At 46.2% G+C, this 14694-nt stretch overlaps 1 protein-coding gene across 3 annotated transcripts in view; it reads left to right on the top strand.

Moving 5' to 3' along the window:
• The first annotated feature begins 270 nt into the window (after positions 1-270).
• CDK8 (cyclin dependent kinase 8) overlaps positions 271-14694 on the top strand; it is a 72930-nt gene continuing 58506 nt past the window's right edge. For all 3 annotated transcript variants that reach the window (XM_032202332.1, XM_032202322.1, XM_032202313.1), the window contains exon 1: positions 271-398. In XM_032202332.1, the coding sequence (XP_032058223.1) occupies positions 271-398 (128 nt within the window). The remainder of the gene's footprint in view (positions 399-14694) is intronic.

The following is a 14694-nucleotide window of genomic DNA, read 5'->3' as shown; positions in this document are numbered from 1 at the left end:
GGCGTCGCGGCCGTATTCCGCCGGGGGAGAGACCGGCTGGGTGCCGCCGGGCGGGCGGGGAGCGGGGCTGGGGAGGGAGGCGGGGGGCGGCCCGGGGCCTTCCTCCTCCTCCTCCTCCTCCTCCTCCTCCTTTTCGTCGTCTTCCTCCTCCTCCTCCTCGTCCTCGTCCTGCTGCCGGGGGGGCGGGGGGTGCGCGGCTGCCTGTGGGGGGGGGGGCAGCGGCTGCTGCCCGGTGTGGTGGTGGCTGTGGGGGGGGGGGGGGCGCCGAAGATGGACTATGACTTCAAGGTGAAGCTGACCGGCGAGCGGGAGCGGGTGGAGGACCTCTTCGAGTACGAGGGCTGCAAGGTGGGCAGGGGCACCTACGGGCACGTCTACAAAGCCAAGCGCAAGGACGGGTGAGTGAGGAGCCGTGTCTCTCCCCTTCTCCCCCCCCCCCCCCCCCAGTTCCGTGCTCCCTCCGCCCCATTTCTCACCCCGTGCCCCCTCTGGGGTCCCTTCGGTCCCTCCCAGCCCGGCCCTTCCCGTCCCGTCCCCTCCGTGTGCCGACGGCTTTTGTGACTCGCATCCCCGGCTGGAGGGGCGCTGGGGGAGCGAGGAGGGCTCAAAGCGCTCAGCCCCGCTTTGCAGAGCGGGGAGCGGCTCCTTTTTTTTTCTTTTATGGGGCTTTCCTGTCTGGGTTATCACTTGTAGGCACCATTTTAGGTGTTCCTGCCGGCTGCTGCTGGAGCCGCAGGCTGCTGGTCCTTGCAGGGCTCTCAGTTGCGTTCAGGGATCGTTATTTGTGGCACTGCTTAGCACAGACTGGAGCAAACAAATTTCTCTGTGCGGATCCTGTAGAGAAAGACAGGGCGAACTGTCAGCCAGCTCCCACTAATCCCTGACATGGCACCAGAACAATAGCGAGTGGGAAGCAAAAGAAACCGGGGAGGCAGGGGCTGTGCTAACAGGTCCTAAATCCTGGGCTGCATCCACCCGCTATTCCGGGGAGCCTGGTGGCAGCGCTCTGTGCCCTGGCAGTGAAAGAAAGCCTCTTTGGGAAGTCTGGGCATCATTTCTACCTTTAGGTAAATAGCTGCCCGCAGCCTGCTTTAACTTCTCGCTGGAAATGGGAGCAGCTTCTTTCTCTGAAGCTTTCTCTCCAGCAGTGCTCGAGCCGTTGTCTGCAGCGGGACCGGCTGCGGCTTATCTCATCTGCTGATATTCATCGCAGCGCAGTTATTTCGGCGTGAATTGGGCTTGCTGCTATGAGTCAGCTAACCACTGCTGCTCGCACGGGTTGCCTCGGAATCCTGCAGGCTGTGTACAGCAGTCGCTCCCAACTCGTCTGATTTCTTATTTATTTCATTCGGCAAAATTATCGGTCTGCTTGGTGATGGGAGGGAGAGCGTGGTCTGAGTTGGTGGTGGAGGTGGTGTTATTTCCAGAAATTCCAGGGAAATGGGATCGTGTGCTTCAAAAGGAGAATTAGAGGGGGATTTGAAGCAGAATTTCTTGTGTTCTCCAAGTGCATGTGATTTTTAAATCCTCTCTCTCCAGGAGGGTGAGGGAATCAAGATACGGTGTTTAACACCACTTTAACAGCAGACTGCTGAGCTGCAATTACTGTCTCCTTTTTTTTTTGCCTTATTGTTCCCTTAGTGCTTCCTTTCCTGCCCCTTTCCTTGCCAGCTATCTGCAAACTCTCTTTCAAATATGCCTTCAGACAATCTCTGAAACGTTTAAGACGTAGATATCTGTGGGTATTTTTATGGCTTATGCTATAGCTGCAGATAGGTGATGCTGAATCGAATGGCTGGAATTAGGCTCGAGGTAAAAGATTCCATTTTGATTCCCGTATCAAAAAGAGATTGCAAAAGCAAACCCAGACTAGCAGTTCAGTTTCCTGATAACGTGCCTGTTGCAGCAGTGGGTGTGTGAAAGGTAGAGTACCCCGCTTGTGCGTTGTTACATGCCAGACAGCGCTGTTTAAACACCCCCCGAACGTTTCATGCTGCCGGAGGAATAAACAACCCCCTCGTTTGGTCGAGCTCACGCAGCTCCAACTTTCTCCATGCGTTAAGCTGTTTGCTGTCTTCTGCTTGAACTCGCATGGGTTTTTTTCCTGTGAAGATGTGCATTTGCCTTGAACTGCATTATATAATTCTAAATCTTATTTAAAATAACCAAGTTCTATGTCTGTTAAAACGCATCATGTGTTTTAGGGTACTTTGAAGTTGTACCTCAGGACTGCGAATGTTTTGTTGGAAATACCAAACCTGCTCTTTCTGAAGTGACATTCTACTTGTGGATGTGCAATGAACAGAACAATTACAGAGGAGAGCTGTGTTTGAGTAGTGCCATTTGTGTGAATCTGTGTCCAAAAGCTCTTGGTGATGAGGATCCAGGTTACGTGTCCTAGCTCGAGGAAGGCAACTGGACGTCCTCTGAGCTACAGGGGGGTCTTTTGGGGACAGGTAGGCAGCCATCTCATCTTCAGGCACTGAGAATGCTTTTAAAAGGAGCAGAGAGTTCGTGGGTGACCTGATGAGGGCATAGCCCAGCTTTTGGCCCCGCTCTGACACAACAGCTGCAGCCGTGCTGTGCCCTTTGCCATGAAGTGGGGCTTTGGGCCAGGCTTAGTGTGTCGAGAACATCCAAGGGGAATCTCCAGGCACAGTTCCACGCGTGTTTGGTAGGTATTCAGGCCCAGTGCCTGACCCTGTTGGCCCTCACCAGCCTCAGTGTTACAGCCGAGCTCCACGTGGTGCTTTGCCCGTGGCAAAACTGCGTGTGGTTCTCCACTTTTCACTTCAATTCCTTCTGTTAGGAAGTTTGTCGTCTCTGTGGCTGAAGAGAGCCTTCCTGGCTTTGTGTCGAGCAGCGCTGCCTCTCCGATCCGTGCAGGACCTGCAGCAGGCTCTGAGACGAGCCAGGATGGTGTTAGAGCAGCAAGGGACAGGAGAAGGCACCGGACTTTGGATCAAGAAACCGATCCTCATGTTTCTGGTGGCACTGGGGCAGTTCACTTTTATTGTCTAGAGAGCTCCAGTTACTTCCTGCAAAAAAATCTGCTTTGTGTGCCTCCTGGGTGCTTAAAAATGTTGCTCAGCCCAGGTTTTAAAGCTTTTTTTGACTTACGCAGGAACAGAAAAATACAGCCGCATTTTTTAAGCTTGTTGGGCTGTCACAGAGACGTGAAGGGCTTTGCTTATTTAAATGACCGGATCAGACTCCTCCAAAGTTGATCAGGAACCGGCTCCCAGGTATTTGCCTCAGTGCACCAAAGCGGTGGGACGCTAGAGGGCTCGCAGGGGAAGCGTGGGCTCCCTGCCTGCTCCAGCACCCGCGGCAGGCACTTTGCTGCGCTGTCAGGCTCTGCTTTCTGCGCCAGTGGCAGCGAGCTGATACCTAAGTGGCATCTCGTGTCATGGGATTGATCTTGCACTGTATTTTCCCTTGCTTCCCCTTCAGTTTTCAGCAGGCAGCTGCAGTCTGAAGTCGAGCAGGGATGCCGGTTTCGGTGGCGATTTGGAGCATTGCCAAATACTCTTTTTTTTTTTTTTTTTTTTCTTCTGCTTATCGGCTGTGGTTTGGATGAGAGTAAGAAGCTATCGAGCGTCGCTCTTAGGCAACGTCTAGCTCTTTAATTACAACAGCCAAAAAATGATATAATTGAAGATCTCAGACTGGAGCGATAGCCCCCAGTGCGTTACTGGAAGCTAACGTGGAAGCCAAGTCGTATAAAATAACCAACAGTTTGGGTAAGAGGTGGTGATGCCGCTCTGGTTTCATAGAACTTGAACAATTTTTTTCTGAACAGTAAAAATAAATAAATAAATAAATAAAATTAATCCAACATAGAAAAACTGTGCAACCTGTTGTCAAAGGGGAAATGCAGAGGAGTCGAGAGCCTTTGGTTGCTTGAGGGATTTTGCTTTCAGAAGTTCTTGGCCTTTCATAAGGTTGACACTGAAAGAGTTTAAGCCTGTTCCAGGTTGTATTTACCAAGTTATCACAACTGATTTCTAGCAAGAGGAACAAGGAGTTTGGGAGTGCAATGAAGAGGCCAGAGGGGGAATTATGCTCACAGGAAGTGCAGTAACAGGTCAAGACTTAGAACTTCTTGCTTCTCCCTGCATTGAGGAGTTGTGCTGTGAAGTTCATACCCCTAGTTTTTGGTATAACCTGCTGAACAGCTCATCTTCTGCTCTCCAGACATCCTTTTTTGTCTGTGGTTGTATCTGCGTGCTGCGGTGTGCCAGCCCCAGCTCCCTGCAGCAGCAGCTGATGCCTGTTGTGTGTGCGGTGAGAGCCGCAGCCGGCACGCGAGCTCCTGGCTGCTGCCTCCACGACGAGCAGCGCAGAATTCGGGGGTGCCGCAGGCTGGTGGTGCCCCTGTGACATGTCCAGGTTACCTTGGTGAAGTGTGTGCCCTGAGTCTCTTCTGGATCCGTCACCACAGTCGTTAGAAAGCTCCTAATTAAACTCTTCTCTGTATGAGACGTGCACTGTGCTGCACGGTGTCTTGGGCTCCTTAGTTTTTCTTGTGAAGTGCTCGCCAAACTCATTTCCCATCTGCTTCCTGCCCTTCTCTCCCTGGCAGGTGGCTCCAGGGCTCTGAGGTCAGTTGAGCAGCCTGCTACCTGAGTCCTTCTTGTCCCCGATGTCCTGATTCGTTTGGGGAACCCACGCGAAGGTGGAGCTGGCACAGCCTCCAGGGGATGTTTCATTGCTACCTGAAGCCATTGGCAAGGAGGGTGTGGGAGCTGTTACAGAACAGCAGATCTGTATCTGCTTTTTCCTGGATTAGGAATGAGAACAATACAAAATGTAAATAATGTGGCCGTGTACTGCTGCGCTTGGTTTCTTGTGAGGGAATAGAGGATAGCTGAGGGTGCTGGTTGTGGAGGAGGTGCATTTCCTGGAGAAGGATGCTCTTGGAGAAATGATGAGGCGGTGTGCTCACTCTAGCTTGTGCTCTTCTTTGATTCCCATGTTTTAAGACTCTTAGAAGTTAAAATAAATAAATACAACAAAACAACTGAGAACCTTTATTACCTGAAATCTGAGGAGCTCTAACACGGAGGCTGTAAGGCAGGAATAAAAATGAAGAGACTTCAGCCCCTAGGACAGCCTTCAGTCAGTTACCCGTAGAGCAACATCTGAGGCTCTGCCTCAGGGAATGAACGGGGAGGGAGAGGTGAGTCAGGAGTCCGGCTATGGGAGCGGGAAGACAAATCCTTCAGCTCGCTCCCAGCTGCTGGGTTCTGAGCAGCCCAACAGGAATTATGGAAAAACCCCAGGAACAACCAAAAAAAAAACCAACACTGTAAGTAAGCGCAGCGCAGGTGATTCCCTGAGTAGCAGCAGTTCTGTAGTGAACAGGCTGAAAGCAGACCCTGAGAAAGCGTTTCTTGACATCTGATCGAGCTTAATAACACTGAAGGGTCTGTGGTGAGCCTTTCGTGCCTCTCTTGCATCTGCAGGAGCCTTTCTGGCCAGGGCAGGTTCGAAAAGAGCGACCTCGGGTGGGTGAATATCCGCCTGTAGGACCTGGCTTGTTCTAAGCAGTACGGCTTGTGGTCGCTGGCGCCTGCGATAAGGGCTCTGCGGAAAGCACAGCTCGCAAATCAAGATCAAACCCGACCACACAAAGGGGCCCGGGGCGGCAGCCTCGCTCAGAACCTAACTCTGACACTGAGCGAGCTCAGGGTTGCTGCGTGGAGTCGCTGTGCAACCGGCTGCTGGAAACAGCGAGGAGCAGGTTGGTAACATCATAAATACTCCGAGATGTGGACTCGGATTTGATGTGGATGGTGTGAATCAGTTCACTTCCCTCTGTTAAATTAAGCCTTAGAAATGCCCTTCAAGGTTCAATACAGACATTTTTATCTAAGTTTGTTTAAATAAGGTAATGAGGCTGAGGCAGGAGCATGAAGATCGTTGTCTTTGTTGTGAATAAAAGCCTCACTGGTAAGTGGTGGCGGGGCAAAGCATGGTGTGCTTACCTCAGGATTTGCAGGAGGAAGTCTCCAAATCAGGATTAAAGCTGCAGAGATGTTCTTGAAAGGACAAAACGTTCAGGAGAACACAGTGATTTTTCTCAAGTACAGCTGGTAGCCAAAACATCCAAAATTCAAGTCAGGCTTGGAAAAAAACCCGCGCGTGTTCTGCGAACGTGGAAGCACACAGCTAAAGGTCACTGGAACAATCTGCCTGTTTTTCTGGGAGTGCTCCGTTCTGTGTGCCTCTAACACCTTGTGTACAAGATGTTGACATTTGAATAAAGGACACTTGAGAATTGCAGTAAAAAAAAAAAGCCTCAATTCATTACTGGGTGTGTGAATACCGTGTGCAACTGGGAGCTCGGCCTACAAAGGGCTCAGGATTGTGCTCAATCCCTTGATTGCCCCTTGTGTTTCTGGCCTGGATGTGGTTCCTGGGAAAGCCAGGACCTCGTCCTGCGAGGGAGAAGCCTTGCTGCAGGTGTGCTTGCAATTACAGATACTGGATAATCCCCCAGTGAAGCCTATGAAAATCAGGTTTCGTGATCCCTGTTGTTCTCACGGAGCTACTGTGCGAGGTACGGAGCATGGGAAGAGAAATGGAGAAAGCTCTGCCTGCCGGGGCTCCAGGACAGCGAGGCTGCAAGTGTGTAACTTGAATCTTATCTAACTTTTTGTATTTGAGCTGTCTGCTGTCCCAGCTCTTTGCTTTTTGAGTGAACGTCAGTCCTGTTTGAGCAGGGTTGAACAAAACAACCCCTCATGAGGAAATGTGCTCTCGCTGCCATTTGCTCTGAGGTTCATTCAGGTCTCTGTTAGCTTCCAGGTGAGGTTTTTACGACTGCCAGATGAGTGTCAGATAACCAAATGCTCAATTCAGAAACAAAAAAGGACCTACTGCAACACTGAAACCTATGTGGGTAGAATCCCAGGCACATGTAAGGGGGGAAATAGCATTGGGTCTGCGTTTCCATCAGCCTGTGTGAGACCAGAGCGGCTGCAAAGCAGAAAATAGTCACGAATGGCTTGTTCAACTAATTTAGGCAGATGGAGAGACACCAAGAAAAACTTTGGGCTGGTGAGTAACAAAACAGCCGGTCAGGGGACATGCAGCAGGAGAATCACCTTGCAGCTTGGCCTGCAGTGCAATGGGAGGGCAGATTCAAGCTCTTGCCACCGAGGGCTGTGACAGACACGTTTTGTGCTTTGCTCCTGGAAGGATGCTGAGTCTGAACGAGGCTAAGAAAGCCGCTGAAGTACCACTTAACTTCGTGCGTTTCTTTATTGGAAAGGGGGTGGTGATGGGAAGATACAGCTGCTTAAAGCTGGAGGAGCCGAAAAGGTGAAACGTTGCAAGCTGCCTGGGGACAGCTTTGGAAGCTTAGTGGCTCTCAGTGGCAGTGTATTGCTCACCAAGATGCTCTACCAGCAATTAAAGTACCTGACGTGGCCCAACAGAATACAGGAAGCCCTTGGCACTAAGAGTATATTCTCTGAACAATTAAATCAAAAATTAAATGATGAATATTGAGAAGAATGACAGTAATGGTAGGCTAAGTATAAAGACATGATGGGATAGCCACTTGGCAACCCCCTCCCTCTCCCATAACCCCCTCAAAGCCCAAATCCCAGTCTTGAAAACCTACTTGAAGGGCACGAGGGCATGGCATTCTGCTCCCATTTTCTCCTCCCTTTTCTGATCAATCTGTAGGATGACACAATCTGTAGCACCAGGGGATCGCTGAGCTGCAGGAGGGGTGTCTTGAGGAGGTGAAAAGACAGCAAGAAATGAGCTTTGTTTTTGTCAGGGCTTTATGAAAGAACTTAAAAGTTAAGGTAAGGAATGCACCAGATCCCAAAAGGCAGTGTTTGGAGAAGGGGCTGCTTGAACAAACTGATGTGAGTAGTCACTAGTCAACATGAGGCACGTTCACACGGGTGAAGGAGCTCGGAAATGAAATAAGCAGGTAATTAACTGGGATGTATAACTCAGTGCTTTGACTTAAGCTGTAGAAGGCTGGAAAGGGCAATGGTGACTTTTTTTTTTTTTTAATAAAAATAGTGAAATAGTGGAAACTACCTGCCAGAAAGGTGGACCAGCAGCAGAGGCAGTGGAGATGTGAAAGGTTCTGAGGTGAGGAGACATCAGCTTTATATAGGAACAGGCTGAGGCAATGCAGTTGATGGAAAGGGACCTTATTAAACACTTTTTGGAAATCCAGGAAGATTCCAAAGGCTAAAACTAACCATAAGCACCTTCTCTGGGTAGAGAAACAGCCAAAGTTTAGGAATTAACGGGGCCGTTAATAGTATCTCCTAGAAACTGGGCTGCTCAGAAGTTTTTAGGTTGTTTGGAAATCCCTTGTTGTGAACAGCTGGGAAGCAGCTTGGCTGGTGATGGCTCTTTGGGGTGGTTGTGGAGGCTTGGGGAAGGGCTTTGTGATGGTAAGGGCGGTAATAAATGATGTGCTGGTGTGAAGTGATCCACATGCAAAAATGGTTCTTGACTCGCACAGCGCTGGCCTCTGATTTTATTATTCCTTAAGAGGTTTTTTGGGGTTTGTAATGATGGTTTTGTGCAAGTGCCAGCTCAGCGCAAGTAATTTTTAAAAAGCAGGGAGTCACGGGACTTATTGGCAGTGATGGAGAACAAAATGTCACGGTTACTGTAAATCCTGTTCTTGGTATTGGAGGCAGCAGCTTCGGCTTTCTCAAGTGCTACAGACACCGAGGTGACTTCAGAGGGGTTAGAGAGAAGAAAAGGTGAATGAAGTCCAGCAATATTTTCCTTTAAAAAGAAGAGAGAGGTACCTCGTGTAGTGCTTTATGTAAAAGTAGGGTTGAAGCTGCTGCGTGTTTTAATAAAGCAGCTCGGGGTTTTTACAGTCAGGAGCGAGGTACTGGTGCTTGCCCTTCGGTGCAGGATTTCTCTGAGTGCTGCGGTTGGTTTTGTCATAGAAGCAAGCCTTGTGATTGTGCTGTGTGAAAACTTAGATTTTAGGCTGGCTGTGAAACAATAATTTTGTGGGAGAAAGGAGAAAAAGGCCCTTAACTGCACCCCAGGCACTGTGGCCTCTTCAGGTACTCTGTGCTGGAGCTGATTGCAGGGATAGGTGGAAGGCTGTGGTTTGTAGTGTGTTCTTTTTGTTTGTTTGTTTGCCTTTGCCTCAAATTTTACCAATTTGAGAAAGAGGAAAGTAGGCAGAGAGGTAACTTCCCCTTCTGTGCCATCTCTGCCTCTCCTCATCCATCCCCTCCTTGCCTTTTGCTCTTACCACGTGCTGTGTTGCGGGTTTGGGGATACCCTTCTCATACCCTACTAGCGTAGACTAACAGGATTTATTATTCCAGGAATGAAGGTAGCTTGTTGCTGGTTGCAGGGGATGAATCTGCTGGTGGAGGAGCGTGGCACAGGCTCGAGCTGTCCTAGAGAGGGGTTTTGTGGCGAGGAGCAGGAAGGGAGGGATGTCAAGGAAAGGCTTTTCGTTTGACAGCAGCAAATTCTTGGGTGGGAAGAGCCCCATGTGTAGTGTAGCATTGAATTTACTGCTCTGCTTTGATCTTCTTGCCAAACTGCGTGTTGTGGCAAAAGTTTTTAATTTAAAAGAACACAAAGAACAAAAGGAACGAAGTGAATTGCTAATTGCCATTCACCGCACAGCATTAGCTGTCTCTCCGAAGTGTTATTTATTGGCTTGCTGCGGATGGGTTTTCCTCCAGCTGTGGGCAGTGACCTTTTCTTTCTCCACAAAAGGTCTGATTGCTGCGGGATTTGTTTTGAAGTAGAAAATAGTCTCTGCACAAGCCTTTCTCTCTGATAAAAATGATGGTGCTGTTCTGGCATATCAGTGGTACCATGTTCTGGAAGTATTTTGGTGCTGGAAGAAGTGCAGGTGCCTGAGTTAGCCCTCTGCTTGAGACATTTACTTCTGCTAGAGCATCTTGCTCTGCAATGCTTCCATTGTGCCAATGTTTTGGTGAGTAATGAGGCTTTTTATTTTTACGTGACATGCTGCAAATTTTGTTGTGAGCCCATGAAGTGGGCTTCATTCCCAAGCTGTGTTCCTTGTATGCTTTAATCTTTTGTCAAGGTTTCTTTGTCTTTTTCTCCAAGCACACTCCATATAAAAATTGCATAGTAAAGTCTGTGCAAGACTGAGTCATGCTGATAGACTTCTTTCAGGATAAAATGTGTGTTTCTGGGGTGGAAGGCAAGTAGCAGATAGAAAGAAATGCAGAGACTGCCTTCTTTTCTCCCTACCTTTGAATATACTGTTTTACCTGCTTGCATTTATTGTGAATCAGGGATGTATCTTAAAGAAAAAAAAAAAGCAGGGTTTTGAAATATTACTGTAGAAACATATCTTTAATTTTCTACTTTGCTAGATTCTTTAGTATTTAAGTGATTTTTCATTTAGTCCTTAAAATTTAATTAAACTAGAAATTATAGACAATCTGAGTGTAGTATTAAGGTAGCTATATCTGCATGTTGACTCTCTGAAGCAAAAATAAGGAAAAGGGAAAACAGTAAAACTAAGATTTCAATATGATATTTCTGTCAATAGTTTCTGAGCTTTGAAATGTATTTAAGGGTAATGATATGTTTATCCAAATACTTCTTAACTCTTCAAAACTTAACGTGTTCATCCAGCACACTGATCGAAACTTGGAGGAAATGATACTGATGCTGAGGAAAATGAAGATGTGCTCCTGGAAATACATCCTAGGAGAGAGGGGTTGTGCAGGTGCTGTGGTCTTGTAGGTCTAGACCAGAACTGAACGTGGTGGTGGAACCAAGCCAGGTGAATCTGGGAAGCAGGTGCTGATGATGCTGGCAGTCACCCTGTTAGAAGGGATGTGAGGTGCTGCTCTTAGTGGTGAGCACAAGTAAATAGCAAATAAAATATCTTAATGTCCTGTGAACTGAATTTATCTGTGTCTGCAGATCAACGAGTAGGAACCATTCTTTATTCTTTACCTGCAGGAAACTTCATAGAGGAGGCAACAGTTGTGAGCTACTCTTCTGAGCTGAAATCCTCTACAAAATAGCTTTTTTGATTGGTTTGCATTATTATCCTTTATCATTTATTAATACATAAGAGGCTTTCATAACAGAATCTGTTTATCTGATTTTTGACAGATATTTTCTGTGCAGGGAGCAAGCAAGAATCTACGATGGGATAAACTTTAAGCTGGCTGAAAATACATTTAAATACTCTGGGCTTGAATAAATCTGAACTTTCCAACACAACCAGGCTTTGGCTGTGTGGCTGAAAGTTAGTAACGCAGAAGATAGCGTTGACTTGTTCTCTGTAAGTTTAGTATATGCTATAAGACTATTCTATTTTTCAAAACGTTTTTAAATTAAGTCAAATGATGAACCAGGAATTTAACCTCACGTTTATCTTCTGGTCTTGCTTTATCCAACTTGTTTTAGGTAATATAATTGAAATGTTTTTCATTTTTTTCCTGCTCTTGAAACAACAGCAGAAAAAAAACAAACAAGTGTCCCTTAGAAAATTAAGTCTTTTTAGAATACTTTCAGTTTGGAATGATATTTGTAGAGAGAATCAGTACAAGTAAAATCACTTTAAAGTGACCCTCAAACAGCTCGAAGTGAATGATAAAGTTGCAGGTGATTTTGTTGCCCAATTTTGAAGTCATCTTTAGCCATGTTGAACTTTTCCACTAATTAGAACTGTTTCTGCAGCAGATACAGTGCCCAGCTGTGGCTTTCTGTGGGTGTGAATGCACTGCCTCGTGCTGCCTTGGAAGGCACGTAGGGGTTAGAAGATGAACCACGTTCATCCTGCCTGTGGATGAAGCAGCTCTGCCTCTGCTGTGTCTGCTTGCTCTCTTCCCTTGGACAGCCTCATTGCTCATCCGAGCATTCAGCGGTGCCTTTCAGCTCTAATGGGGCAGAAGACATACAAAATAATACCTGTAAACAGTTTGCCACACTCTGAATAAGCCCATCTCCAGCTGAACCCTGGCTCCAGCACAAAGGACAGGGGAGCCTGCGTGGGGCTGAAGGTGGGATTCCTGCAGCACCAAGCCCCTGACTCACATCAGGCTGTTGTGCACACCTTTGCTGTGAGCTTTCAGCTCCTGCTGTAATGTAATTTAAAAACACTTAAATGTATGAAATGTAATAGGCTTTGTGAAAATGGGATTACAAGCAGGTGAAGTGATTATCATTGCATCACCGTTAGTTCAGGCTTTTTATTTTTTAGAGAATCAAGATTTTTCTCAAGTTTCTCTGAAGGTACAGGATCATCAATCAGCCTTGCTGTGTGCACTAATTATTTTGACAGAAGTTTGGACTCAGTGTGCTTTCTGGCAAGTCAGGTGTCTATGATGTAGCTTCCCAAACTTCGTACCATTTGTACCAAGCACGTAATACTTATTTTTTATATGGTTTATGCTCTGCTGATGCCTGTCATCTGCATTACTCTATCGTTGGCCTCTGCCCTCACCGACCTGTTGTGTCTAACACTGCCTAAAGAGTAGATCCGGAGCTTGTTTCGGTTTGTCAGTTGGATCATAAATCTGAGCAGACTTACTACTTTGGTCCTCAGTTATTGAGGCTGTTTGTCTTGGATGTGCTCAAGTAAGTCTATTTCTAGAGTGCTCTGACCTTGTCAGCACACAGTGGTCTTCGGGGATGTAAGCTGACTTCCCTGAGGGGTGAAAGGGTTTTGTTTGGTCTCTGGTTCGGTGTGTAAGCTCAAAGCACACCGGTAAGTTTGTGGAATCTGTCGAAGCCATTGAATTCCAGTAGGTGAAATGGCAAGGCTACTCAGTGCTATAAATGGCATCAGAAGGGGAAAAAGGTAATTCTAGAAGTTTTTCCTTCCAAGTAACCAGTTGAAAGGGCAGACCAGCACCCATATCTTTCTGGGCCTTCCAGAGAGCAAGGTGTTATTTTGGTGCCTATGTAAGTGGTTGTGTATACAGCAGTTCTCCTGGTGTTTGGTATACATGTGTAATTTTTTTAAAGATTTAATCCATAATACTTCTTCACTGGATGTCAAACGTACTAGGCTGATTTTCAAGTCAGATTTGTGAATCAAATGAAAGCAACAAAGCCCACCACCATTGCTATGGCTTGGGGCAGGAAGCAGGGAATGATTTTGCCATGTGAAAATGCCAAATAGGTGTCCTGAAGGTTAGTTTTCTGTCATAAATGGTTCATTCTCATCTTCTAACCTACAGCTGTGTGATGGCTAAGTTCTTCAGCCCATCTCAAATCTACAAATTCAGTAAGGCCGTAACTTATACTGAAACTAAACAGAGTAAATATTTCTTCTCCTCCTCCCCTAACTTGAATGCTACAATTTAATTCCATGCTACCTTGTTCTTATTTGTAGTTTAAATTTAGTCTTTGCTGTTCAACACAATTCTGATGTTTGTAGGTATAATAAACCCCTTCATTTTCCACGTGATTTATTGAGGTTCTAGTCGGTAGTGGAGCATTTCATATTTCTTGCCTTTCTTCCTAGCAAATATGAAAGCTCTGTTCCCAGTTTTGCTGTTAATAGTGAGGATGTTCAGCTGGTTGCTGTTCAGGGGTCAGTGTTGCTTGGTGTTCACCTGGGTAAGTTGGTCAAGACCAAGATGTTTTGTAGCACAAATTCACCTAGTAAAATCCAAGCTGCTATATTTAAGGCATTCAGAGAAATTTTTGGATTAATGCTGCTGAGGCTGAACCACTCCTACACTACTACAACAGCTGTACTTACTCAGGGTGTTTCACTTCTATTCCTAGTGATGTTAATGGAATTCTCAACGGTAGAATTAAAAAAAAAAATCATGTTTTGTTAGCATGCTTGTCTTTTAATTATCGGGATTTTCATATTCTTTAGGGAATAAGAACCATAAAGAATTAACGGGTTCATTAGTTTTCTACAGAATAGATGCTGCATTTATAGTTCCCCGTGGTAGCTTTAAGGCAGTAGAAACTGTTTCCCTCGGATGTTTGTCAGGCTTTGAATTTCCTTGTTTTTAAAGAAAAATTGTTCCTAAGTTTTACACCAGTTAATTTCGTATTTGAGATTTCAGACCATAACACAAACTTGGATTAATGACCATTGATTTTCAGGCTGCTTTTCTTCGTTCTGCTGTTTTACAGCTTTACCAGCCTTCCTATGCATGCTGTTAGGCAGAGCATCTGCCAAAGTTACTTAATGTCTTATTATTAGGCAACTGAGGAAGTGGACAGGTTTTCCCAACAGGATCTTTCTGTTAAAAAGAAGAAATTTACAGTCGAATTATAATTCAAGTCTTCCTTGGCTATTAAAATGAAAGCTGCTAAATAGCCAATGCTGCTGTTTAGTTAGCTGTGGAAGATGCTTATAAATATTTTACTTTTCTTTTTTGTTTCCTGCCTTGTCACCCTGAACATATTTTAATTTTCAAAGAGTGCAATTGCCCATGTCCAAAACCACAGAGAGGCCTTTTGGGCTTTGTTTTGATGAAAACAGCCTCTGGTCAATATATTTTGGAAGTTGCCTAAAATAATGTTCGTCACTTTGACCTTTCCTTGGATTTCATAGCACTTTTGTAAATTCCTATCCCTCCATTAGAAAACTATTCCCCCAATTCCCATGGCTCCAAGGAATTCTAGGAAGTTTATGTGAATAAAACTCAGCTTGGCTTAACAGGATTTGGGGTTTTTGTCCTTGGATGAATGGAGTAGCTGATACTG

This window comes from Aythya fuligula, chromosome 1 (assembly GCF_009819795.1).
Source record: "Aythya fuligula isolate bAytFul2 chromosome 1, bAytFul2.pri, whole genome shotgun sequence".
Taxonomy (NCBI): domain Eukaryota; kingdom Metazoa; phylum Chordata; class Aves; order Anseriformes; family Anatidae; genus Aythya; species Aythya fuligula.
The sequence above is the reverse complement of the archived record's forward strand: the minus strand, read 5'-3'. Positions and strand labels throughout refer to the sequence as shown.